At 39.2% G+C, this 25,506-nt stretch overlaps 1 protein-coding gene across 1 annotated transcript; it reads left to right on the forward strand.

The window, feature by feature from the left end:
• Positions 1-20,592: 20,592 nt before the first annotated feature.
• Positions 20,593-22,978, forward strand: tnfb (tumor necrosis factor b (TNF superfamily, member 2); the record flags this gene model as incomplete). The annotated part of the gene is made up of 4 exons (XM_080039256.1): positions 20,593-20,784; positions 20,911-20,965; positions 21,085-21,144; positions 22,518-22,978. 4 exons carry the CDS (start codon positions 20,593-20,595, stop codon positions 22,976-22,978), a joined length of 768 nt encoding a protein of 255 aa, XP_079895382.1.
• Positions 22,979-25,506: the final 2,528 nt, after the last annotated feature.

Genomic DNA, 25,506 nt, shown 5'->3' on the forward strand with positions numbered 1-25,506 from the left:
TACAGCACATTATAGCATAATCCAAAAAAAGAAATTTAAAAAGCCCCAAATTTCTGATTTCTTGGTGGGGCAAGCTCTTACTTTGCATTTCAACTGATCGTGTGTTGATGTGATAATTGTCATTCATAAATATAAGAATACATTAAATGTTTGTATTGAAATGACATGTATTAGTCTTGCTTTTGAAGCACAAAGACCTAATTATTTATGCAATATGTGTTACAAATATAGACATTCCAAACTGCATAAAATGGTATATGGTGTGACACTTTGGTTGATATTTACTTATCATTGAAATGATGAATATGAAGCTTTGTAAATACCCGGTTCCTATGGACACATCACATAAGGTAAGTTCTTTAGCAGAACTGCCTGGCAATAGGCACACAAAATCCACAATTAAACCCGATAATCTAATTAGAATTGTACAGGTACTGATAATGTCACATAAGAAATGTGAAGGAACAAAACTTCCAAATTGTAATGTCTCCTTTTTGCTAGTCTGTACTTATTCACAAATTGAAATTGATAAATCCAACCAAATTGGTTGGATTTATTACCTTACTAGACCAACAAGTGTATGATTTAAAAGCAATAGCCAATTTGTGGATACATGCTGAATACTCAGAAACGAGATGATTATCTAGGTAATTGTATTGTTGTCCTTTGACATGGGATTATTTACAAATTATTAGATGAAATGTTTATGTTTTTGGAGCCATCAACCTCTTGTCCCGTTCATTCTTGACGTTACCTGTTTAAGTGGTGAACTAGAAGGGGAATTAATAATGGAATAGCCTTTTCAACTCTTATCATCACTATACTATACACAAAGGACTTTTAACTGCATGAAAAATGACAATACTATACACAAAGGACTTTTAACTGCATGAAAAATGACAATAGAAATACAGTAGGCTATTTTAATTCTCATTAGGCCATATAAGCATAGGTTTGTCAGCCTAATAACATATTGGCACAGCGACGTGTGTGTGGTTAGATGTTCAAATTGGGCTCAGATGACAAACAAAAATAGTAATATGACTATCATGGAACTGGCTAGATCTTATATGAACTATGAAACGGCATGAAGTGTGTCTGATCAGAGATGGTGAGACAATTTCCCTGTGCTTCAGGCTGAAAGCCATACCTCAAGATTTACACAGTGCTGGGTTTGGTCTTGGACACACTTTGGACTTGGCTGTCCTAAGTGACCTCATATGCAGTGACCTAATAATTGCTTATTACCTGAGCTGCTTCTACCAGTTTGTTCAAGTAGCCTATTGTATCGAAAATAAATGTTTAGGCATAATTGTGTGTGTTCAATTGAAAACTTTTCTGTGTGTCAGGGTCAACAAATAGCCTATATGCAAAAAGGTAAGCTGAAGGCTAGGCCTATAATAATAATAATAAAAAAGTGTCCTCTCCTCTCGTTTTTTTTTTCTTTTTTTCTTTTACAATTAAAATGAATAGGCTATAGCCAACAAAATAACATTTCATGACTTTTTATATCAGAAGCCTATCTATATCAAAATATTTATATATAAAACTGTATTTTTAGTTATATTTTATTTGATCAGCTAGCGTTGCAAAGGCATAGTTTTATTTTGAAGGACACAATTTGACGGCGGCCATGACACAGGACCTCTTTCCTGTTTGACACCACGTGACTTCGTTTTTCGTTTTGAGCACAAAATCAAAAAAGGAATCAGCTGGGCAGTCATTTCCTTCTTCAATTCAAATCGAAAATGGCTCAAAGGTATCGGCAAAAACGAAAAACGGAGCACTTTGGGCAGTTCTGTTTGTTTTTCGATTCAGACAAAAAAACCAAATCAGTCCGTTATTGGTTTGAAACCAACAGAAGTTTTCCGTTTTTTCCATTTTGATATCAATGAAAAAAGGAATTATACTATAGTACAGAGACGACACATTGGGCAGTTCTGTTTGTTTTTCGATTCAGACAAAAAAAACAATTTAGTCCGTTTTTGGTTTGAAACCAACAGAAGTTTTCCGTTTTTTCCATTTTGATATCAATGAAAAAAGGAATTATACTATAGTACCCTGACCGATTTTCACCAAACTCTTTACTAGTACACGTGAGATATACTGTATAGAGTAGACAACAAAGAACAACTGTTTGTTCCTGTTGTTTGCTTCACAAAGGGACAGCACCCACAACCCTCCCAGCTTTCATGTTGCATGTGTAGGTGTGTCAGAGATAAGTAAGGAGAAAGTTGGTGACATTTATATTATCCAGGAGAACATAGACTGGTCGGTCGGGGTAGTCCCATGGAGCATGAAACCGAACAAAGTGAAATGAAAATAGAAATTGACCCTCTCACTCACTGTCTCCCCACTGCACTCATTACAACCTGTATAACAACAGCTTTCACTTCTGTTATCACGCCGACATTTCCACATGCACGTTTGAAATACTGTTACTTAAGTTCTTGTTAGCATCAATGCATTCCACTGGTGAAAATAGCAGTAGCCTACAGCCACCGAGTCTTATCATATCTTATCGGTACACTAACTGTTTTCAGGATGTGGGTAAAAGTAAAAGCAACTTCAGTCCACATCCCATTCATTACTAATTTCAGTTACCTCCCTTGAGGCAGCCGGTTCAGACAACCTTTGGCCCAGAAAAAAGAACTTACAAGAACTCTTTCATTCCCACTGCAATATGCACTTTAAATAAGACCAAAGAGACACTACTCTGAATGCAGCTTGCCTTTACACATGTGCTTTTGCTGTTTTATTGAACTCTTTGTGTGATTTTTTGTGAGTCTTGTGTTGTTTCTATGATGTTTGCGCCACAAACTGAAGGCCATTTTCTGTCACTATCTGATAGACAAGAAAGTTTTATGAATCAAATTTGAATTGAATTGAATTTAAAGGACAGTTTTACAAATTTTAAAGCGTACACTACTAGTCAGGTCAGGTGCCCTTATGGACATTGAAACAGTTTTTACTTTTAACCAACCCTGTCTAATAGAAATTATGTTTGCACATACTAAATTGCATCAGCTTTTTGTGTGAACCAGCTATCTATTATAAGCGATCAGCAATGTTTATCAGAACATCATTGGAATGACATCATAGTCTGTGTTTAACATACAATAGCTGAAGGTCGTGGTTTGGTTTTGCCTCAAGCCACTGTGGACTTTTTCTGACCACAATATTTCCCTCATCCTAACCTTAACGGTGCAGCAAGTGCCTAAATATGACAATAAAAATAAATAAATGTAATTAATATTACATTATACCGTGTGTTAACAGATATTTTGGTGGAAAACAAATGCATTTAGTATCAGTAACACAGAATACTGCAGATTTTTTCCCCAATGACTTCGTCTGAGAGTTCTTTAAGAAAAATTGTGTAATTGCCTGTTTGAAAAGTAGAAACGATAATAGCTCCGAATATCCATCTAGACTTCGGACTGTTGTCTTATGTTAAACAATCACTTTCTGTTATGAAGATACCATCCAGACCCAAGAATAAGGACATTTCAAATAACAACGTAGGCTATGTAGAATTTCATTAACTAAATTACATTAATCATCACAACAAACATCTACATGTCATTGTACAAAGTTTAATTGTAATATGTGCTTCACTGGTTATGAAAGATCCAATTAAATGATATGTTTTGGTTAGAAACTGAAAGACTGTTTAAAAAAAACCTGCAACAAAACTGAACACACATGAACAGTACCTATATCTGGGGTTAAATTCATGGAAGGGACTTTACACAGACATGGTGCTTATGTGGCACTCTTCTCACTCTGTCCCCTTAAGTTTAAATAACATAAAAAAATCCCTTGCCAGTTCCACTTTTGTAGATACCAAGATATGATCAAATCAACCCTTCTAGTATGATAACATTTGTGCAGTTTACTGAGTGCAGCATATAATTAGTTCATCAAGGAAAGACGTAAGCTGTATTGAACTTTAATTGGATTTTCTAAATGTATGTATGAGAGTTTTGGAGCTTTCTTAACCTTTTATGCTTTAAATCTTCAACCAATGCAAACCTACTGTATGTTTAGCCGTTACTGTATTTACCGAGTTGTACATGCAGAAAATATGTGACTTATCATACTTATGCTGTTCTCTTAAAAGAGACTAAGGCCATTGATGTTAATTTTTCATACCAAAAAACTTCCAACATCCAAGTAGCAGTAGATGCGCTTTTGTGCAATGTGTACCATAATTGACTAAGAACACAAGTTACACAAAGAAAATGTCTGAATTATTTATTTTCTGGACCATATCAACTTGAAATGTACCACTGTAAGCACCTACAGCTGATATTTTGTCTACACTGAGTCTTTCATTCAGAAAACAGACGTTGGAGGGAGACAGAGTGAGGCAACAGCATTTCACTAGGGATGCCATATAGCATGCTGCATTGAACCAAGAGAGAGTGTGCGGTGTACGTCCTCATCACACCTTACATTCAGATCAAATGCATGTTGTGAAGAAAAAGTCCCTGTCATATGTGTTTGGGTGTATACAACTCAAGTGACCTATAAACGTGGGAAATCACAGACCACCCACGGCAAACATGAATGTGTCAGTGAAGGGCCGCACTACACACTCACACACACACACACACACACACACACACACACACACACACACACACACACACACACACACACACACACACACACACACACACACACACACACACACACACAAATCAACACATTTAAACTTTGTTGTCGAAATGCTTTAATCATGCTCTCACTTTTAGCGACTATTTGTCCAACATCAAAGTTGTGCCATATAAAAATTTATTTTAGTTTCATTACAATAAAAACAAAATCCATCCCAGTTGTGGTCCTTTTCAGTTTCGGGCCGGCAAAGCAATACATGCTGCCATCAACAAGTGGAGCCACCTACACCTACACCTACACCGCAGCCTCCTTCCTCCCCTCTGTTTAGCCACCACACAGGGGAAAAAAAACTCTCTCTTCAACTCTCACCACTATAAGCCCATGCATTAGGGAAAACCCTTTCAGCCAGACTGACATGACTCTGAGAGAGAAGCTGCAGATGACTTTGGACACTGAGAGTGCAACACACAACAGGTCAGTCCAGATTTAGTGATTGGATTTATGGTAACACTTTACAATAAGGGTCAATTAATTAATTAACTGTTAGTTAATGCTTTGTAAATGCTTAATAAACATTATCTTATCATTAACTGACTGTTACTTAATGCTAAGACAATGTTTAATAAACATTAACTAAGTATAAACTAACTGTTATGCTTAGTTCATGCTTAACTGAGCACTAGTAAACTAAGCAAAGTTAATGAGTAACCACGTATTAACTAACCATTAATAACTAAACACTAACAGTAAGGTAATGCTTAAATAGTATTAACTAACCGTTAAAAGCACCAACTAAGCATTCATTACAGTTAATCAATGTACCCTTATATTAAAGTGTTACCGAATTTATTTCTGTTAAATTCTTTTTTAGAATATTGTTTAACATTCTTTTGATATCCTATTTTTTTATTCATTGGTCTGAGACAAAACTGTTGAGATGCTGTATAGTTCCAAAACAATGGCAGTATGCCAAGATGGGGAAGACAGGTGTTCCAGGATTGGATTTTCATTATTATTATCATTATGATTAATCTATCATTGCAGTATTTCTGTGGTATTCAGGAAATGATTACATGTTTTGGAAAAATTGAAAAAAAAAACACAATAGGACAAACCACCTCCACCACCACCATACTGTATCACCTTAAAAATGTGGAACGTCAACTGCTCATCATACATCACATACTGTACCGAATGTAATAGCAGTGCAGTGTGCTTGGAATGCAAACCATGCCACTGAAAATTACGCAGAATCATCGTGACGCAGCTGTTTAAGACATAAAATCATCCAATGTTTCATTCGTCTATCAGACCTTTGCTTTTTTTATTCTTCTCTCGTTAAATGCTCCATGGCCCTTCAGAGTAGCTTTGTGACCCACTGGACTCAGTTACCCATCTGTATGTAAAATAGTTCAAACTAGCTCCACCTTAAAGAGCTAACAGTAACATGCTGCTTACACATAGCTGTATTCAGTATTAAAAATCCAATAAAGGAATACTTTTATTTTGATACTTTGAGTTAACTTTTCTGATGATACATATGTAGTTTGAGTCAGATTTCAAATGCAGGAATCTTATGGAGTATGTTTTACCTGCTTATACTTGATCACTTGCACTTCTATGTAAGTTATCTGAATACTACTGAAAAACTGAGGAACTTGCCCGAACAGATCCCAGACTGGCTGTATTGAACACATTGTACAGTGTGAAACTCTTAGTCACCTGCTGCTGCTGCTTCCCCCTGGATTCTACCTCAGTGGGAGTTGTATGAGAGTGGCATGTCAGTGTATAGTTTGTGGTTTTGTTTGGTTTTGTATTGTCGTGACATATACGGAAGCTTATCAGTGAGTGTTAAAATGCCACTGACCCGAACTATATGTCAAGTGTCTGTCATTCAAAACCCAAACCTTTAAGCCCCTGAATTGGTTATTTATCACATGAAACCATTTGAGAAGTTAAGAGGCTAGACCTCTCTCATGTGGAACTGCTGGAAACTCACTGACATCTGAAATGTGGCTATAGGGGACGCATAAAGACTTATAGCACATTTTGCAAAGGGGGGGGGAGGGGGACATATTGGAAACAAGGCACAACATCTCATTCAGAAATGTAGATGTAGATGAGTAGAATCAAGTTGTAAAAATGTAAATACTCACAAATTAATTAAAACTAGTGCGTATTTGTCCTGAAATGCCCTATCTGAGTAAATCTACTTAGTTACTTTCCACCACTGTGTAATGGACTTTGCTGTGAAGCTGCACCAGATGTCATTAATACAATTGGTTGGTGAAATGTTACGAATGATGCTCAACAACTACCAATGCAATCTCCTTCAAATACTGTATACGACTAAACTAATGTCTATTGTGTGTGTGTGTGTGTGTGTGTGTGTGTGTGTGTGTGTGTGTGTGTGTGTGTGTGTGTGTGTGTGTGTGTGTGTGTGTGTATTTGACAGAATGGAGGGTCAGTCGAGGTGCTCTCATAAGTACCTGCTGCTGCAGGTGTGGTGTGGACTCCTCACTGTGGCCATGGTGATTATGGCAGCACTGTTCTCCTCAACCAAATCAAAGTCAACTGAGGTCAGTACATCCGCTAGCAGAGAATATTACCTTCAGGTTTCCTATTCGCTGCTCCAGGCCTGGTCTATTTCATTACATTTTATATAAGAATGACTTAATAGCGGGGCTCCGGTGGCGTAGTGGATAGAGCGCGTACAATATTGGCCCCGGCCCTCATTGCATTGGTCGCGGGTAAAAAATAACCCGTGGACCATTACTGCAGGTCATCCCCCCTTTCTCTCTGTCTCCCCATTTCAGTCTATATTATGCAGGTGTTCCGGTTATTCTGCAACTGTGCTGCTGTATTATGCAAAACGAGAGTGGTTCCCCATTTTGAAACTTTTTTTTAAATTAAAGAAGTATATTGGTTTTTTACTGGTTGAGGAAGATATGTCTGACTTGTCAAACCCTCTCACACTGTAGTCTGTAGCTCTGTCTCGCCAGTTAAAGGATGGTGAAGATGTGGATGATGATGATTATTTTTTTTTCCAGGAAGAAGTCTCTACGTTGAAGCCGGATAGTGTCAGTCCAACAGGTAAATGAATCAGATGTCGAGTTTCACTGCCTTGCCTTTAACATTTTTTATTTGATTTATTTTAATAAACCACATTTACATGATTGAAGCTTGAATTAACTCCAATGTTTTCTTTTGCAGGCGGAACTTTTGTGGCTCCCTATACATCCGGTAAATTAGTTCATTTGACAATATAATCTCTACATTATCTCATTTGAAACCATTGTAAATGAATGCCAATGCAAGTGAAATATATAAGTGGGAGAACTGCAGATGTAGAATGTACTCTTAACATTCCCACCGTTATGGCATCAGTGAATAACATCCAAATGATGTCACTACTTTTCAGGATCCTCCCCCTCATACATCACACTGACTAAGAGTAAGTAAACATCCCCTTCTGCTTATTAGTCAGAACTATTTTTATCACCTCCTTAACACATTCATGTGTCATAAAGATGAGATGCAAGATATCATATTGTGCTGTATGTTTCAGAGAGCTGCAGGGAGCGTTCTTTGATAAAGCGGTCAAGCGTCAATAGCCTAATGAGATGTCAAGATGAGATATTTACAATGACAACTGAAACAGCCTCTTGGTCTCAGATAGTTACACATCAATATATGATTTCAACGTTGGGTGTCTTAATAAGCTTTTACAAAATACCTAATTGAAAATACATTTTTATTGATATTTTTAAAACTTTGTCAAAACTGTCTAGACCGTTTGACAGGACTGTGTGAGTGTGGCAGTAAAAAAAAATGGTTTCCATGGCAACAGTCATTGTTTTTATAGAACAGATACTAACTGCTATGATTGGTTCAAAATACTTGTAGTGTCAGAGCATAGCCCGCCTCATCTAAAACCAAATTCCTGTAAAGCTTATCAAACTTAAATGACAATATCTTAACATTTTGGATTGATAAATATGCATGACTCTTTTCAGATACTATCCGTAGATGCTTTACTATCCTGCAACTAACTCCCCGAATGACGGTTAAAAGGATTGGCAAGTCAGAAGGATTTTGTGGAATTGGGTTTACAGGGGGCTTTAGCTATAAACTATCAATACTGTCAGGTTTTGGTCAGAGCCTATAGATTTAAAAATGAGTGACTTCTTTTGAGGCATGTCATTTTACACCAATTTATGACTACATCAAAACTAAACTAAAAACAGACACTGAGAAGTCTCAACTGACCCAAATTACATGTGTGTTGAGCACAATGCCTGACTCTCCCTCTTTACTGATCTCTCTCACTGTCATTATGCTTCTACTGCCTAAGACCATACCGCCACACTCTAACACCTCCAGATGCCGGGTGCAGGGAGCTGCTGAAAGTCATTCTGAGAAACGTGGGATGTCTTTAACAGAAACATAAGCACAGGGACAGATTGAGGGGGTTCACAAGAGAAGAAATAACTACAAAGTCACACGCTGATTTGAATTCTTAAGCTGATATTTTTAGACTGAAGAAGATCTCAATGGGTCTGTCTGGGTCCAACCAATTTTCCTCATTTAAGGTCTCATATTATGCACCTTTCTGTCAATTGTATATGGTCTAAGTAGTCCCCAATACTTTTTAATACTATTTATTTTAGATTTTTGCTGAAAAACCCGTTCAGATCATGTATTGTAGCACGCCTCTATACCCTGATTTTCCGGTTAAAAGCCCTTAAGATGCATTTTCTGAATCAGCTTCCTGCTATAAAGCAAATGTGATCCGACATGAACACACAGTTTTCTGCCAGAGTTATAGCAGTTTTGTTCTTATTGCATTTGCTTTTTCTTAAGTGGATTGGGACCACAATGTAAAGTCTTGTGTTTATGTGTATTCGTTGCATTCACCATGCATCAGTGAATGTTAAACTCTTAAAAGATAACAACCGAAGACGAGTTCTTTAACTTAACTGCAAATGAAGTCATGAATATTTAATGTTGTGCGCTCGTTTGAAACCAATCATTAAAGTGTCTTTAAACTCTGTTTTCTTCCTATAAAAAGTTGCTCTAGCATTGTATCTACTTTTAAACAGTAAACAGCACATCTGTCACTCTCCAGTTTGGCAGCTATTACAAGGGGTATAATTTATACTTCATTCACACACGATTCGTCTGCGTTCACACAAAGTCAGGCTAACACACATTTTCAAGAGAGACACACAGTATAGCCTTGTCATGTTTCCTGTCATCACACATTGCATTCCTCCCACCACACTGCCTGTTTCCCCCTGTGAAATGGGTTCATAAAAACCTCAACAAAACCGAAGCGGAGCTGTAATGTGGGCTTTAATGTATATATTACTTACAGCCCATTGCAACAGACATCCTCAGCTTGTGAGGGGGATGTTGAGCCCACTTCTATGGAAGGAAATGAGTCCCGTTAATTGGGAGATCATCAGCTTTGTTACCTTGCCTCTCGTATGTCACTGCCTTAAGTTTCATGGGTGAGCTTAAAGCCCTACTCACCGGTGGAAATATGAAGATGTATTGAACTCTGAGATCCTATGTAGTGTAAATGTGCGAACATTTTAGAAATCCTAGCCTGAGAAAAGGCAGAACGAGTGTTTTATGGTCTCACTGTCTAAGTGTTGGGATTAACATGACAGCTGGGCCAAGGGAAGACTGAGTGAAGAAAAACCTCATTCATTATATTATAATAGCGATTTTATAATGATAGAATGGCGGTTCCGTATGGGTGAAGCATTCCTTTAAAACCTTTGTTCATACCTCAGCAACTAAACAGATGTTTATATCATATCTCCCACAGTTTTGGACAACACCGATTGGGCACATTCCCACCAATGTGACGGCTGCTCCCTTGTCCTGCGCAACAACTCCATCCACTTCAAAGAGGCCGGCGTCTACTTCCTCTACGCCCAGGTTACCTTCAGCAAGCTCCCCCAGCCGGATCAGAAGAGCAAGTGTGTGAGGTTGAAGAGAAACGCCATAGAGGGCAGAGGAGAGAAGACACTGGTCAAGGGGACGTTTCCCAACCCGACAGAGGGCTCCGTGTGGGTGGCCAACATTGTCAGCCTGAAGGAGGACGACAGCGTCAGCATAGAGATCACAGGTGTTTTTCGAAATGAAGACACATTCTGGGGGGCGTTTCAGCTTCAATAGCTCTGCAGGTCTCCATGCACTGATGTGTCCCCCAACAAAAGCTTCCCATCAGCTGGGTATTGTCACAGTATTTAAAGCTGGGGTATATGATTTGGGGAGAAAATAGCAGTTGGGATAGAGATTCAAATCCAAATACCTCAACCGCTCCACTTGTTCTCTTTGGTCCCTCCCCTATGGTCCCTCCCTGACACAATCTACACCAACAATGTCGGTGCCAAGGTGAATGGACAGTCCCAACAGCCAATAAGAACGGCGAATCGCTCTGATTGGTCAAAGTGTACCGCTCATGTTCACTTCGACCAATCAGAAATCATATACCCCAGCTTTAGGCCAAAAACAGAATACTCAAAGTCACAGGGATTCAGTTATGTTCAAGCTGGAACACTAATATGCTGAAAGCTCCATCAGGCAGGGTTTGGAGGGGTTTAACTATTTCACCAACCGAAATACATTTTAATAAAAAGGGTATTTTCTTTATATCTTTTTGACTTAGTTTGGACACACATATTCTTCCCTTGTGGCATACTTTCAAGTCCCTACTATTCAGTATGCCAGCCTGTTCTAAATCTTGAAATTGTGTGCCGTTAGGCGGCCTTGTAAATGTATGTTTGAGCTCACTGCCTGTAAATGAATGTGTACTGTGAATGTCTAGAGGGTTATATGTTATGCTCTTGTGTAATTTATGAAAGTTTTGTTTTGCTTTGGTTTGATTTGATTTTAAGAAGGGGAGGTGGATGGAATAAAAAATGAATTATTTGAAAGCTATTACTGACTTATTATTTGCCAGCTGAACACACGGTGGTGCCAGAACTGCACGTACTGAGTGTGTATTGAATCTGTCACCCACCACTATTTTCACAGACGCAATAACACAACTTTAATACATCTCGTCATCAGTTTATTTAACCTAAACCACAAAGACCACAGATGTCTGAGAAACCCTGAGTATTGGTAAAAAACCCTGCCAGCAAAAAAATTGAAATTACTGATCTTACTCACTTTATTGGCCCTGAGGCTAATACTGTACACACATACAATACACAGCTGTGTAACACTGTGAGCTAGCAGGTGCAAAACAGGAAGCCACATATTTGGTGTAATATCAGCCACACTGCTTCCCCTTTATGACACATCCAGATTGACAATTCGAAGCGCCCTCTGATCAGACTGCTTGGAGAAAGTTTAGTGCCTCTATGGCAATAAAGTGCTAGTACTATACTTAGACTCAATATTGAGTGTAGGGCTAAAGCTCATACATAATGTTTAATGCACCTCTCTGTCCGTGTGTCTGGCCTTATAGCACTGCAGTCCTTCAATACACTAAAGGAACCACAGCAATTCCCTGCACAGTAAATATTGTACGTGTCGTTCTTAAAATCCCCTTATATTATAAAGTTGGATTTTGAACTGAACTAGCGTTATCAATCCAATGAGCATAGGAACTGCTAATGTGAGTCCTTCCTAATTGTTTGAATACAATCTACATAATAAAATTGTCAAAACATGTTTGTACTTCTATCAATAGGAATCTACATTTGAGCTTGGCTTTGAGCTGAATGCAAACATGCTCACAATGACAATGATTGCTTCTACAATCACTCCCTTATAGTACACTGCTTTCTGCTACCAATCTAATGCACACAATGCAAGGTATATTTAGCAGGTATAATGCACAAACAAAGAAAATAAAGAAATGGAAACTTTATTTATACAGGTAAATCCCAATGAGACCGTAGATTATTTTTCAAGGGAGATTCCCACATTACCATTCACATATGCATTCATATACTACTAATTATTTTAGATTAAGGCATTGGCATGCAAAGGCTTGCCAATTAGAACTACGTTTGAATGACATATAGGGCCGATGGAATTCATTTGAGGATATCTGGTCATAAACCAAAGTGTTCGAAAGGTTCAAATGTTCACCTTTGCTCGAGCTTTATGAAACACCATTACGTTTCATCCAAGCGGCCTGTGCCACCCGTAAAGCCATTCATCCTTAACATTGTCCAAACTGTCCTCACTTTCCCAAGATGTCTTCAATCTTCCATGTTAAGACTTGAACAGATCCCCACCACCTACAGTGTGTCTTATAATTAGTGTAAAGAGAAAATGATAAGTGAGATAATTTATCCTTACAATAGGATTTGGAGTCCAGACTCTGTGACGCAGCAGACATTCCAACACTTAACTTTCCCCTTATCAATCTTAATGCAACCTGTGGACACTGTGGGCCTCTTCAAGATCATGATTAATAGATTTAAAGAACCCCCCCCCCCCCCCCACACACACACAGGTATTTTAGGCTGCTGAGTTCCTCACACATTCGTATAACACTCGTTCCTTTGTTCTCCTTTGCCCTCTGTAGTTCTGGAAGGATTGTTTGTCAGCCTTGTCATTACTGCGGGCTCTGACGACATAGTGAGTATCACAGAGAGACATTGATGCTCTAGTCTATGTGTGTAGAAATACATTTGCCTGTGGCTTCATGCTAAGAAAAACCTGATTCAATATTTAAAAGGAAAATACTAAAGAAAATATAACAAATAGGGAAATAAGGTAAGGGGAGATTAACATTAAGAATTCAATAGAGAGTGAAAGCATCAGATAGTCTGCGTTAACATTTCTCAGGTTAATTCCTTGTTGTTCTGAGCGTTCAGCATCTCTTTCTAATCGTGATATAGCTCACAGGCAAATGGTAATATTTTATTTAAAAGGGTTGTAAACCAAATAATCACATTACCTCTGACAGGGTCTTCTGTGTTATTACAATCATCTTTCCTGGCTTTTATTAATTCATGTTTTTACTTACAATTACTGCCAGTTTATTGTTAATCTTGTTTCCCCATACTCCTTAACAAGTTGAGTGAGGCAATAAAAGCAGTAAATATTTTGAATTAAACTTTTTATATGCCAACACTTTTTTACACCTCTCCTCTTTTAGGGTGCCAATGTTGCAGGAATGCATGGGGTAGAAAACTGTTAGTTAAAAGTGGAAACATCTTAATATTAAAACACTCCATTAGAAGTCAAGCATTCATACTTGTAATAATAAAACCAACATATTAACAATATGAACCTATACTATCAAATGTAAAAGTATTCATGGGGTGGCAGTGTGCTTGTTATTGATTTATTTTTGATTATTGTTGACACATAAGAATACCTAATTTTGTTTTAAGACCAAACTATTGCATATAGTACGAGTAAATGTAAATTCCACCAATATATTGTTTTAAAAACAGAACATTAAATAGTAAACATATTTTTGCTTCAATACTTGATGTAAAATCTTGACTTGACTTGGATTAATATGAGCAATGTATAAATGCCAGAGGGAAATGACTGTGCTACAGCAGCAAGGTCACATAAGAAACAATTACAAATCAAAATATATAAAAAAATAACTAACTAGTCAAGGTTGAGGTTTTTCTTTAAAACAGCTATAGAAGTCACCACAGTGGTTTAACATTATGCAGCATCAAGGTAATAATACTGAAAGTGAATGTATAGTGCATCAGCATTTGCATTATTAGTATTGCGTGAGAGTAAACACTGATAGAGGACATTTTTGTTAGGTAGGGGGATGGGGGGTGTGTGTGTGTGTGTGTGTTTGTGTGTGTGTGCAACACTTCCTCGTCTTGTCAGCGATGATGTCATTAAATGTTCATCATCTGACTTTAAATCATGTTGACAGAAGGAACTTCCTGATTTCTAGTGAGCATATTGTTTTGGTGAAATTAATTGTACTTTCAGTCACATGTGCGTGCTTATGCTAAACCACCTGTTTCATCATGTGATAGTGTGCAAATATGAAGTGGGAAAAGTGTTTTTTACTTTTTTAAATGAAAAGGATATTTTTCGTTAGAATTCTGCTGTAATTTGTGAGTTTCAGAGAAGTTTTCAGAGAAGTTTGGTATAATGTATTTTCAGCTTCCAGCATGATGAAGGGTTGGATAAATTAAGTGACACCAACTGAAAGCTACTCCATCACTGAGAGAGAGACGAAACCAAAAACAAATAATTCTGTTGTTTTGTTTCCAATAAAGGTCAAATTGTGCAATCGCAAAGATCATCAAGACAACTGGCGTGTAGGAGGAATCGACTGACGAACCAAACACATTTATAAAAAGCAGGAATTGGTGCCCTGAATATAACAGAAGTGAACCTATAGTGCTTGAATGTGACATTAGAATCCCCAGCAGCAGGGAAAAAATCTGACTGCACATGCTTTTTTTTTTTTACCTCCGCTCAAAAAATACATTCGGGATGCCCTTTTGGCGAGACACCTCACCTCCGACTTCTGCGAAAAGGCCAAGCTTCGATTTGAAACTGAGAAAGAGCTTGCACTGCAAATCCTCAAAAGGTCATAGAGAGTAGATCCTATTGAACAGTATACTGTATAGATTAGTCACACTGCAAAGTGCAGTCACAGAGGCACATATTTGTATTGGCGGTTGAAATCAAAAGTTGTTTAAACTGATGGTTTGTGCGTCATAATGTTTTGACTAGTGATTCATTATCGTTAGTAGTATTGTTAGCTGCTCTTAATATCTTCATACAGTATACATACAATCGACAAAAGTATTGAGTAGTTACAAAACGCTTTACTTTCTGGTGGAGGTTTTGTTTAAGTTTTAGGAAAAAGATCGACAGGAAACGTGTTTACGGAAACGTGGTTTGAGTTAAGTAGCCTTGCATTGTCATGGTCACAATACTAGACGCACAACCTTAGAGGGCTTTGTCACTTCAATGTAAGCATTTGTCATCTTGGGGCATTTTTCCGTATGTGACTAATTCAGTTGTTTTCCTTAAAAGGACATTCCTGTGGTTCCTTAACTTTACTCACTGAGCCCCACAAGGTGAGGATAAATAATATGACATTAAATCGTTCGTACGCTGGTGTTAGTGGGGCAGTCAGGGAGTTAACCCAAGCACAGACACTTAAGGCAGAAGTTCATTTACTGACTAAAATCTCTGCTTCTGATATGCAGGCAGGAAGGCAGGTACAGTATGAATTCTATTAAGGGGGAGGAATTATTTTGACAACAAGCTTTTCCATAATCACTGACTCCACCTTTAAGTAGGCAGATATAGCTCACAGGCAAATGGAGAGGCGACAATAATTTAAAAAATAATTACCGGAGTATTCCACTGTGAGACGAGTGAATGAGGCCAGTGTAGTGTGAGGATGATCAGTCAATGAGATGCAGGTGTGGGCGGGTCTAGCCAGGTGAGTGCAGAGCTGACGAGGGAAGTTACAGGTGTGGACACGGGGAAAGTCCATGGGCCTCTGGTGGACAAATGGAGATATGTTCTGTAATACACTGCAAGGATGTTAGTGGTCATTCAACATGATAGCAGGTTAGCTTTAACTTGCTTTAAAATGTGTTAAACATTCATTTTCTGGGATGTCATTCTCAAAATTGAACTTTGAGTTGGTTAGTCTTTGGGCTGTGGTCCCATGGTGTGTGCAAAAAAATGGCTGAAGCAGAAATAAAACCTTTCCACGTCAGTGTGTTCAAACTGTAATTACTCTGTAGTACTTACAGGGATTCTGACTGCTGGGTGAAAAATGTCCGATTGCTACATTTTAATAAAGACCAACCCAATGAATGTATACCAAATGGTCCAAGAACATTTACTATTTACTTTGGGTATGCCTTGGAAAGGTGTATTAGGCGTATAAAACAGGACTGTAAAGGGAATAATAATAGATAGGAATTATAAACCGTTATTATCCTTTAAAAATAGAATGGATCTAAAGAGAGTTTGGAAAAGGCTAATTATGGTTTAAAAATGATAATGCATAACCCAGATTCAGATAAGCAGCGATATCTTCGATACCAGCGTTTGTTTGTTTTATTTTCCGATAAGCTCCTGACACATAAACAGTAGGGAAACAAGAAGGTGAAACACCTAACAGTAGGTGAACGGAGGTTTGTGGGCCGCCAAACTATACAGTCTAGTAGGAGTAGGAAGCCACCTTGCATCTGTGGTGAAACCTCATTTTGGCCCAGTTTATTCCCTTACACATCAACAGCTCCCTCTGAGCCCACACACGGCAACAACCAACAGACAGGATGATGAGACGGAAAGCTCAAACCTTGCGATGTGGATTTTGTTTTTTGTGTTTCTTCAAAAGACTCGCACCTGTGTCGCTGTGTCACCAACCAGGCCCATGAAACTACTTTTGCATAAACACATCATATTTTTTTTTTCACCTTCAACAACTTCCTTCAAACACTTCCTCTCTCCCCTCCCTCCCTCCCGCCCTCCCCTCTCTCCCTCCCTTCCCTTCCTTCCTCCTTGCCCTGGGGGTTAAATCTCTGCTGGTGAGCTCCACTGCCTGCCTGGTGACTTCACAATCCTGGGATTTCATGATGCAATCCATGAGCAAAAATCAGCAAAAGAACAAAAGAGGGCTCTTTCAAAGTGATATCATAGAGGGGGAGGTGGGCTGGGTACATGTGGGGAATATGTCACCACACGATTAGGAGAGAGGACTTGATAATGATACAGTCACACTCACAGGGAAAAGGAAAAGGGCACCCAGATATGGAAGGCTCAAACTAGGCAGGTTAAGTTACAAGAGTTATATTCCCCCCTCGGGCTCCATGAAAAGAGGTATTTGTCTCTTGGAGGAAGCCGGCGGTGCTTTGTGAGTTATATATTACAAATGACCTCTGACTGGGAAAGTCTGTTGTTTTTTTTTGTCAGCTTGGAGAGGCTCGGCAGATTGTGCAGCATGATAATAAAAAATGACTGTTTATGAGACAGTGGGTAATGGCAGAGCACATCCAGTCCTATATCATGGAATTGTTTTTGACTTTTTTTTGTCACTTTTTTTATTTATAGCTATTGTATTAGTATAGGCTATATTTCTTCCTGTCCAGAGCCAGACATGGCAGCGTTATCCTTGTTGTCAGTGAAGGTGAATCCTACACTGCAAGATTTTTCCCAAATTTTTTAAGGTCTCACCCTTGATCCTAAGGGGACATTTACAAAAAATCCGATCACATATCCCTTTTACTATGTCCATCCATTGTTTTTAAGATTGGCAGGTTCCCTTTTAAACAAGTCGTATTGTGATTCAGATCATGTCTTACTGTCCTCAATTTCGTGACCTTATATGTCGCTAAGGGTTTACGATTCATTCTCATAAAATATCCCCTAGTATGACAATTTTTTCACTTGACCAGAATTTGTTTCACCATTTAGGTGCCCACACACTTTTCCAATACACTCAGATACAGAGTTTTTTTTCTTCTTTTTTTTACATTTGAGCTAATTAATATCCTCCCCACACAAAAAAAATCTAATCTGATATTTTTTATTTGACACCCTTTTTACTTTGACATGTATTCAACTAATGTCACCAATGTATTGTAAACCCCTATCCGTGTTGTTTTGAAATAATAAAGTCGGGATTATATTTTGCGTATGGGCCTCCTGTACAGTATTAGCCCACTGATCAGCTGCACCTGATGATTCTTCTAAGGAATAAAGCCTTGTGGGTGAGTGAACGGGAGGAAGAGAAGGCGTTGCATGTATTTGATTGTTTGTGTGTCATGTGGGACGCATAATGATGAATGTGCCCATGATATCACCCTGCAACATCTTGCGGTCGTTTTGTGTTTTGCATATTGGAATGAGACAGTCAAAGAGCTTGACACAGATGCGCGAGTTCACCGCCTATATTTCACCCTCACACACACACACATACACACGCACACGCACACACACACACACACACACACACACACACACACACACACACACACACACACACACACACACACACACACTTTAAACTACATTGTTAATATTCAGCGTCGCAGCACTTGAGCCCTGACATTTTTCCAAGATACACAAACACACAATTCACTCACAGCCCCAGTGCGCCCTGAGCAAACAAACAGAGCAATCAGTACAATACAATAAGGGGAAAGTGAATTAGAAAGTGCTGCCATTAAAAAAAAACAACACAGCCAAATGAAAACTGAACTCATTGGACATTTTAGGAATGTGTTGCCAAAAGCCCACGCAATTGAAAGTCGGCCTATATACTGTCTCAAACATTTGAAAAAAGTCAAAGAAGAAAGTGAAACCCGGTGGCAGAAACATGTGGCCAATAAGGAGAAGTGTAAAAGCTAGTTGGTTGAGTTGTTTGAACCTGTTGCGTTGCATCACCACCACCCACAGTTCTGAAACAGAGTGGAGAGAGCTGCCAAGTTTCACTTTGTCACAGGTTTTTCTCTTTTGAGACTGAGGTAGTTTTTATGTTCATATCTAAAAAAAAATATCCAAAGTTCACAATATGGGTTCTACAATATATATGTATATTTAAACCATAGAAAATATACCACATTGCATTGTTTTAGCTGAGGTTATATAGGTTGATATTTTACAAGTAATTTAATAATTGTGCTTCTGTTTGACCATATCTGTTTCTTACCTCTTATCTGGTGTTGTTTGGCTTGGCATAGAACAAAGGTTCTGTGTAATATGTTATCGTGGTCATGAAGTAGATCGTTGAGTTTATAGCTTAGGTCATTTGAAATGCATTTCTTGCTACTACTGAACCCCTGCTAATACCGTTAAGATAAAATAAAGAGGTGACACCTTAATCAAGCCTTCATCCCAATTTATCATTGGACACACTATGATGCAGTTATAAGCAGAGAAGTAGATCTTCATTCATGCATTAATTAACAACTATAAATCCTCCAGTGAAAGCTGGAGCACAAACACACAATGAATGATAATTCATTTCATATGTAAAACACATTTATAATAATGTTAGATGTGTTTTCATAGAAGAAGTCTATAGCTGTTGGCTTTATGAACACTTAAAAATGTCTGCCTCGGACTGTGTCATTCTTTGATATATAAACCACTTATTGCATGTCCATAAAGTGCTTGTATATTCTCAAGAGGGGCGGTGGAAGTAAGGAGTTCTGCTGACAAACAGGTGGGTTGTTTACACACTCTCACATTCTTGTGGCCATTCAAAACATCTGGTCTGATTTGACCTCAAAATGTCGGTGAGCCGTGGACTCATCATGAGTGAACCTCAGCAGTTACAGTCTGTGGGTGTACACTTAACTACACTTAATGTGTGTTTATGACTTTGTGTGTCTGTCCCAGTGTGTGTACTATACATATTTACTGTACGTGTGTGTGTGTGTGTGTGTGTGTGTGTGTGTGTGTGTGTGTGTGTGTGTGTGTGTGTGTGTGTGTGTGTGTGTGTGTGTGTGTGTGTGTGTGTATGTTTGTGCGTGTAGGTGTGTGCGTTACAACACTGTGAACATTTTCATTTCACATCTCAAAAAGTATAGCGCACCGGGCCACTTTCCCATCCTGAAAGCGCAAGTCTCCCTTTGGGGTAAAACTCCACTCAACATTCTGTGACTTCTCTTTCCTTCCTCTCTCTCTCTCTCTCTCACTTCTCTCTCCGTGGCACCGGGTCCGCTCTGCTCTGCTACCGCTGCCTCCTGCCTCCTGCACACTACTGTCTCCACTTACAGAGTGTGACATCACTGGAGTTTCCCTTTTGCAGAAGCAGGGCTGCCGGAGCATAAATACTACAAGCTCTCTGGCAAGCACTCCATTCTAACACACAACAGCATCACAAAGAGAAGAGAAGTATCACCCCTGAAGGCACACAGACCATTAGCATCCTTAAGCCACGTGTGTTTTATTGGGTATAGATATTTTTTCTAAAACAGCACACCCAGTTTTAAAAGACTGAGATCAGAGTGTTTGTTGCACAGCATGGTGGCATACACGACCGCACCGAGTGACGTGGAGATGGCTCTGGAGGAGAGGACAGTGGTTTTGGTGGAGAAGAAATCATCATCTACGAGGGGAATATGGATGGTGGCCGGGGCCCTTCTGGTTGTGGCCCTTTGTTTAGGAGGCGTCCTGCTCCTTGGTTGGTACTGGAGTGGAAGGCCAGAAATGATGGTAAGGAATAGCCTATATAGCTTTGATCAGACATCTTTTCAAATACTGAATTTTGCTTGGGGGAAAAATGTCGCCTAATATCTATGTTTATATATCTAATCTGTTTTTTCCCATCCCTCCCAACAGACGCAATCAGGCCCAAGTGAAGCACAGATCGAGAAGCACACAGCGGAGAAAACAGGTGATTAAATGCATGGGTGATCACTAATGAAATGAAATCGGGAAGGGGTTTTGTGGGATACAGTTGAGGGTGATGTGGATTATTTTGAAACAAGCTCACATGTGTCCTTTTCTTTTCAGAACCCCACGTCACGCTGAGTCGCATCAGCAGCAAAGCAAAGGCAGCCATTCATTTAGAAGGTGAGTCAAAGCTTACAATGGGTTTCATGATCTCTTCTTGACACCATGTGTGACATGTTTCTATTGTTTAAGAAGTATCACTCAAGTCAGTTAACGGCACAATAAGGAAGTTATTGTATAAGTTATCCAATGACGTTGCTGTTTTTCCACTCTCCTTTTAACATAACAGTCAATGATTCACTCCTGTGTTTTTAAAGTAGCAACGAGGAACTTTTAAATATTACTGAAACAGTCTCATTTTTCCTCTGATGATCATAAATGACATGTGACAGCATGTAATCAGTGCAAAGAACTATTTTATTCCATAGTTTTTCTTAAAGCCTTTGTTTGGGTACGTTCACCCAGGAACAACAGCTGGCGTCGTAAAAATACACTACCGCTATTGTCCAAAGGGGCCGCTAGAATAAACACAAACTCAGTAGCCACTTTAGCATAGTAGTGGAGAGCCGGGGCCTATCCGAAAACTTTTTTTTTCATAGGAAATTTCCTTTCCTATCGAGATGAACCGGAAGTACTCGGCGGATAGGTGATCCGAATTCCCAAAATGCTTAGGAAAGGCATAGGAAAGGAGCCTCGATTCATCCTTTAACCCTCCTTTAGCATAGGTTACTCCTGACCAACCTATGCTAAAGGAAAGGAGATAGTGGTATCCCATAATCCTTTACGGCGGCAAGATTTAAAGCAACAAGCCACCGCCGGAGTTTACCGACTCTACACGAATACGAACGAGAGGCAAAACAGAAGAGAGGAGAGGAGAAGAGAAGAGAGGAAGATTTAATTCAGCTAAAACAAAATACCCCCCCCCCCCCCATTAAGATAATAAAGAACTCATAAAAGACCAACATCATAATTTAGTTATTTTCGTAGCACATAATTTACACCATAAGAAAATAAAATACCAACTTCACATTTAATGAAGTTACTGGGGGCAGTTCATTTCAACATTAACACAAGTGTAGCCTCTTTTTATTCCACATGTGAATTGGGATATAAGGGAGTGATTCTCACTCTGTTGGCGACAACCTGATTAAAATCAATATGAAAAGAACGCATGGATCAAACGAGCACTTGTTGTAGTCAATTTTCGGAGAATAGTGTAGTTTCACGCTAGTGACTCACGTCAGCAATACTCGCCGTCGCGCAATGACGTCGGTTAGGAAAGGTGGAGTCGAATTCATTTGAAACAGCGCTGTCCTTTCCTATGTTCGATAGGAAGCACCTTTCATCTCTCCTTAACCCCGATGACGTTTAGGGGTTAAGGCATAGGAAAGGAGGCTTATAGGTTAGGAGATTGGACTTTTCGGATAGGCCCCAGGTGTTTGGGGGCTATAACTAACAGCACTTCTTCTTCTTCTTCTCTCTCTGATTCCCAGGTAGCTACGAGGACGGCGAGGGCTCGTCGGACCAGGTTGAGTGGAGGAACGGTCAGGGCCAGGCGTTCGCTCAGGGCGGCTTCCGGCTAAAGGACAACCGCATCGTCATCCCACAGACGGGCCTGTACTTTGTCTACAGCCAGGCTTCATTCAGAGTGTCCTGTAACAATGGTGATGGTGAGGAGCCCAACCACCTCACGCCCCTCAGCCACAGGATCTGGCGGCAATCGGACTCCATAGGGGGCAACGCGTCTTTGATGAGCGCGGTCCGGTCGGCGTGTCAAAACACAGCAGCACACCAGGAGGACAGCTACAGGGCCGGACAGGGATGGTACAACGCCATTTACCTGGGAGCAGTGTTCCAGCTGAACAGAGGGGACACACTGTGGACCGAGACCAACCAGTCGTCAGAGCTGGAGACAGACGACGGCAAGACTTTCTTCGGTGTGTTTGCACTCTGAGATGACCATACCAAGCTATGCCACAGTGCCATAAGATGTTTGTTTGTTTTTATTATGTTATGTATTTTATTATATTTTATTGTATTATTATTATTCATCTTCATGGTGATTTAGAAATGTTAAAGAAATCTCAATGAGATAGAGCTGTTATTAGCCAATGAGGCGGCACCGGCTGGTCTTATAAACTGTATCAGTTTGCGACATTGTTTTCTGTTTTTAGGCACTTTTTTTTGGGACATTATTTATGCTGACCTGAGATTGTAGCAGGCTAGACTTTCTGTATCAGATGATGACACAGCTCTTCAGCGGAGAGTAAGAGGTTCAAGGATTAAGACGATTGTGTACGGAGCAACTATCATGTACTTTTAAAGCCTGTATGTATTTATTTAGTATTTATTAATATTTAAATCGTGGGGATTGGGTGTTTTTGAGATGATATTTATACACTGCATGTGCACATAAAATAAATTAAAATACAAAAAATAAACAAAAGCAGTCTGCTCAACCAGTTTGTACTATACTACGAAGGAGAAACTCATTTCATCACTGAGATACAAAATTGAAATTTGTAGCCTAGTTGGCAAACAGCTTCAGCCTGCCCGGGCAGTAGATCAAACACACACACACACACACACACACACACACACACACACACACACACACACTCCAGTGGGATCGGCCTTGTTATTTGGCAATGAAATTCCTCCACAGCCAGCAAATACTTCCTTTGTTAGATCAGACAAGACGAGGGGAATTTCCTGCTTTTTCGCGTCTTGCTGAATGCTGTGTCAGGTGGAGGCCCACAGAAGCCTCAGCCCAGAGCGGGTTTTCCCCAATCACGCCCCCCACTGCCTGCCTGCCTCCCACACACACACACACACACACGCACGCACGCACGCACGCACACACACAGACACACACACCTTCTTCCTCTACACCACGCAGTCACTCCCTCTATTACCGCATACCTCATCTTCAGTCAGCTGGAAAGAGACATGAAATGGGAGGATGAGTGTGTGTGCGTGTGTGTGTGTGTGTGTGTGTGTGTGTGTGTGCGTGTTTGTGTGTGTGTATTGTGGGATCAAGGGGTCCGCAGCACAGCTGGGTTTGCCACATTGTCATCATCTAAACACAAACATTACACAAATATGGACTGTACCCGGGTGCAATTTGTCTACTGTAGTGTCTTTTTCACCCACAGACATCCACACATTGTCTCAGTAACGAGGTTCCCATTGGCTTTCGCAGCTGGTCATTGTGTTGAGAAAAGCGTGTCCCACTTTGGTCTAATGATCTCTTCCTCTGGGTTTACAGTATTTGGTCTTTGACTCCTGCTTTCAAATGAGGAGAAAAATATCAGGTGTCTGTGACAAATACACTCCACCTGGCAGAGTTAATTGCACACAAAGGGTCATGGTGTGTCAGGAAAGCAATAAATAACTGGTGACATCTAGTGGATGATGTGTAATTAGGGCTGTCTGAAAAAAAAAACTTTGAAGAAAAGGATCATGGATGTGTCTGTGTGTGTGTTTTTTTAATAAGGTGATTAGTGTTAACTGGGCTGAAAAATCCACTTACACATTCTAGGACTTTCACATAAATGCACTATTCGGTTTTGTTTGATATTGAAGTGTTTTGGACATTTTAGTTTTTTTTTAAGATTATTTTTTGACAATTTTTCTTTAGACATATTTTGGAGAGACAGAGTTGAAATGGGGCAAAGAAGGGAAGAAATTCAGAGAACTGACCCAAGTAGGATTCCACTATCCTCTTATTTCACCTGCGAAAGGTATCATAAAACACAGAAATATACCCAATGAAAAAAACAATTATTTTATTTATGGTACCATATATTTGCATACACATACTCTGAAATATATTAACATTTAAGATCATAGATATAGTGAATACAAATATCCCCAAATCCATGTACGTATATTGTAATATATGTGCGAGATCATAGAGCTTTTTTTTCTAAATTATTTCTGCATTCATATATTACACTATCCAGGTACTGTACAGTCAATGAATATGGCCTACTTCATTCTCTTATTTCTATTCTGCTCCATCACCTGAGCTAAAACGTATATTAGAGTAACAGCAACATAAAGAGGAATAACCCCAGTTTTGTTTTTTCAGTTTTAAGTGCTCACTGAAATATATATGTTCAAAAATATTTGACATATTAGTATTGTTGTACCTGCTGCCTATGCTTTTCAGGTATCATTGCTTTATGAAATCTGGTAATAGCTCATGTATGAAGTAGAACATCCAGATTAACTTCTCAATACATACAGTACGTAAACTGACTTTATGTAGATCATCCTTTGATACATATAAACAAAAAAAATGTAATCCATACGGATTGTCTGTTATTGTAATAAATAAAAAAAAATAAAAAAACATCCATTTAAAATCAACAGGCTACCAAGTATGACCTGTACCAGATTCACATGTAAACAAATATGTTTCTTTGTCTGAATATCTACAGGATTAGCCATCGTAGACGCCCCACATTGTCACTGCAC

The sequence above is a fragment of the Ammodytes marinus genome (genome assembly GCF_949987685.1).
Source record: "Ammodytes marinus genome assembly, chromosome: 13".
Taxonomy (NCBI): domain Eukaryota; kingdom Metazoa; phylum Chordata; class Actinopteri; order Uranoscopiformes; family Ammodytidae; genus Ammodytes; species Ammodytes marinus.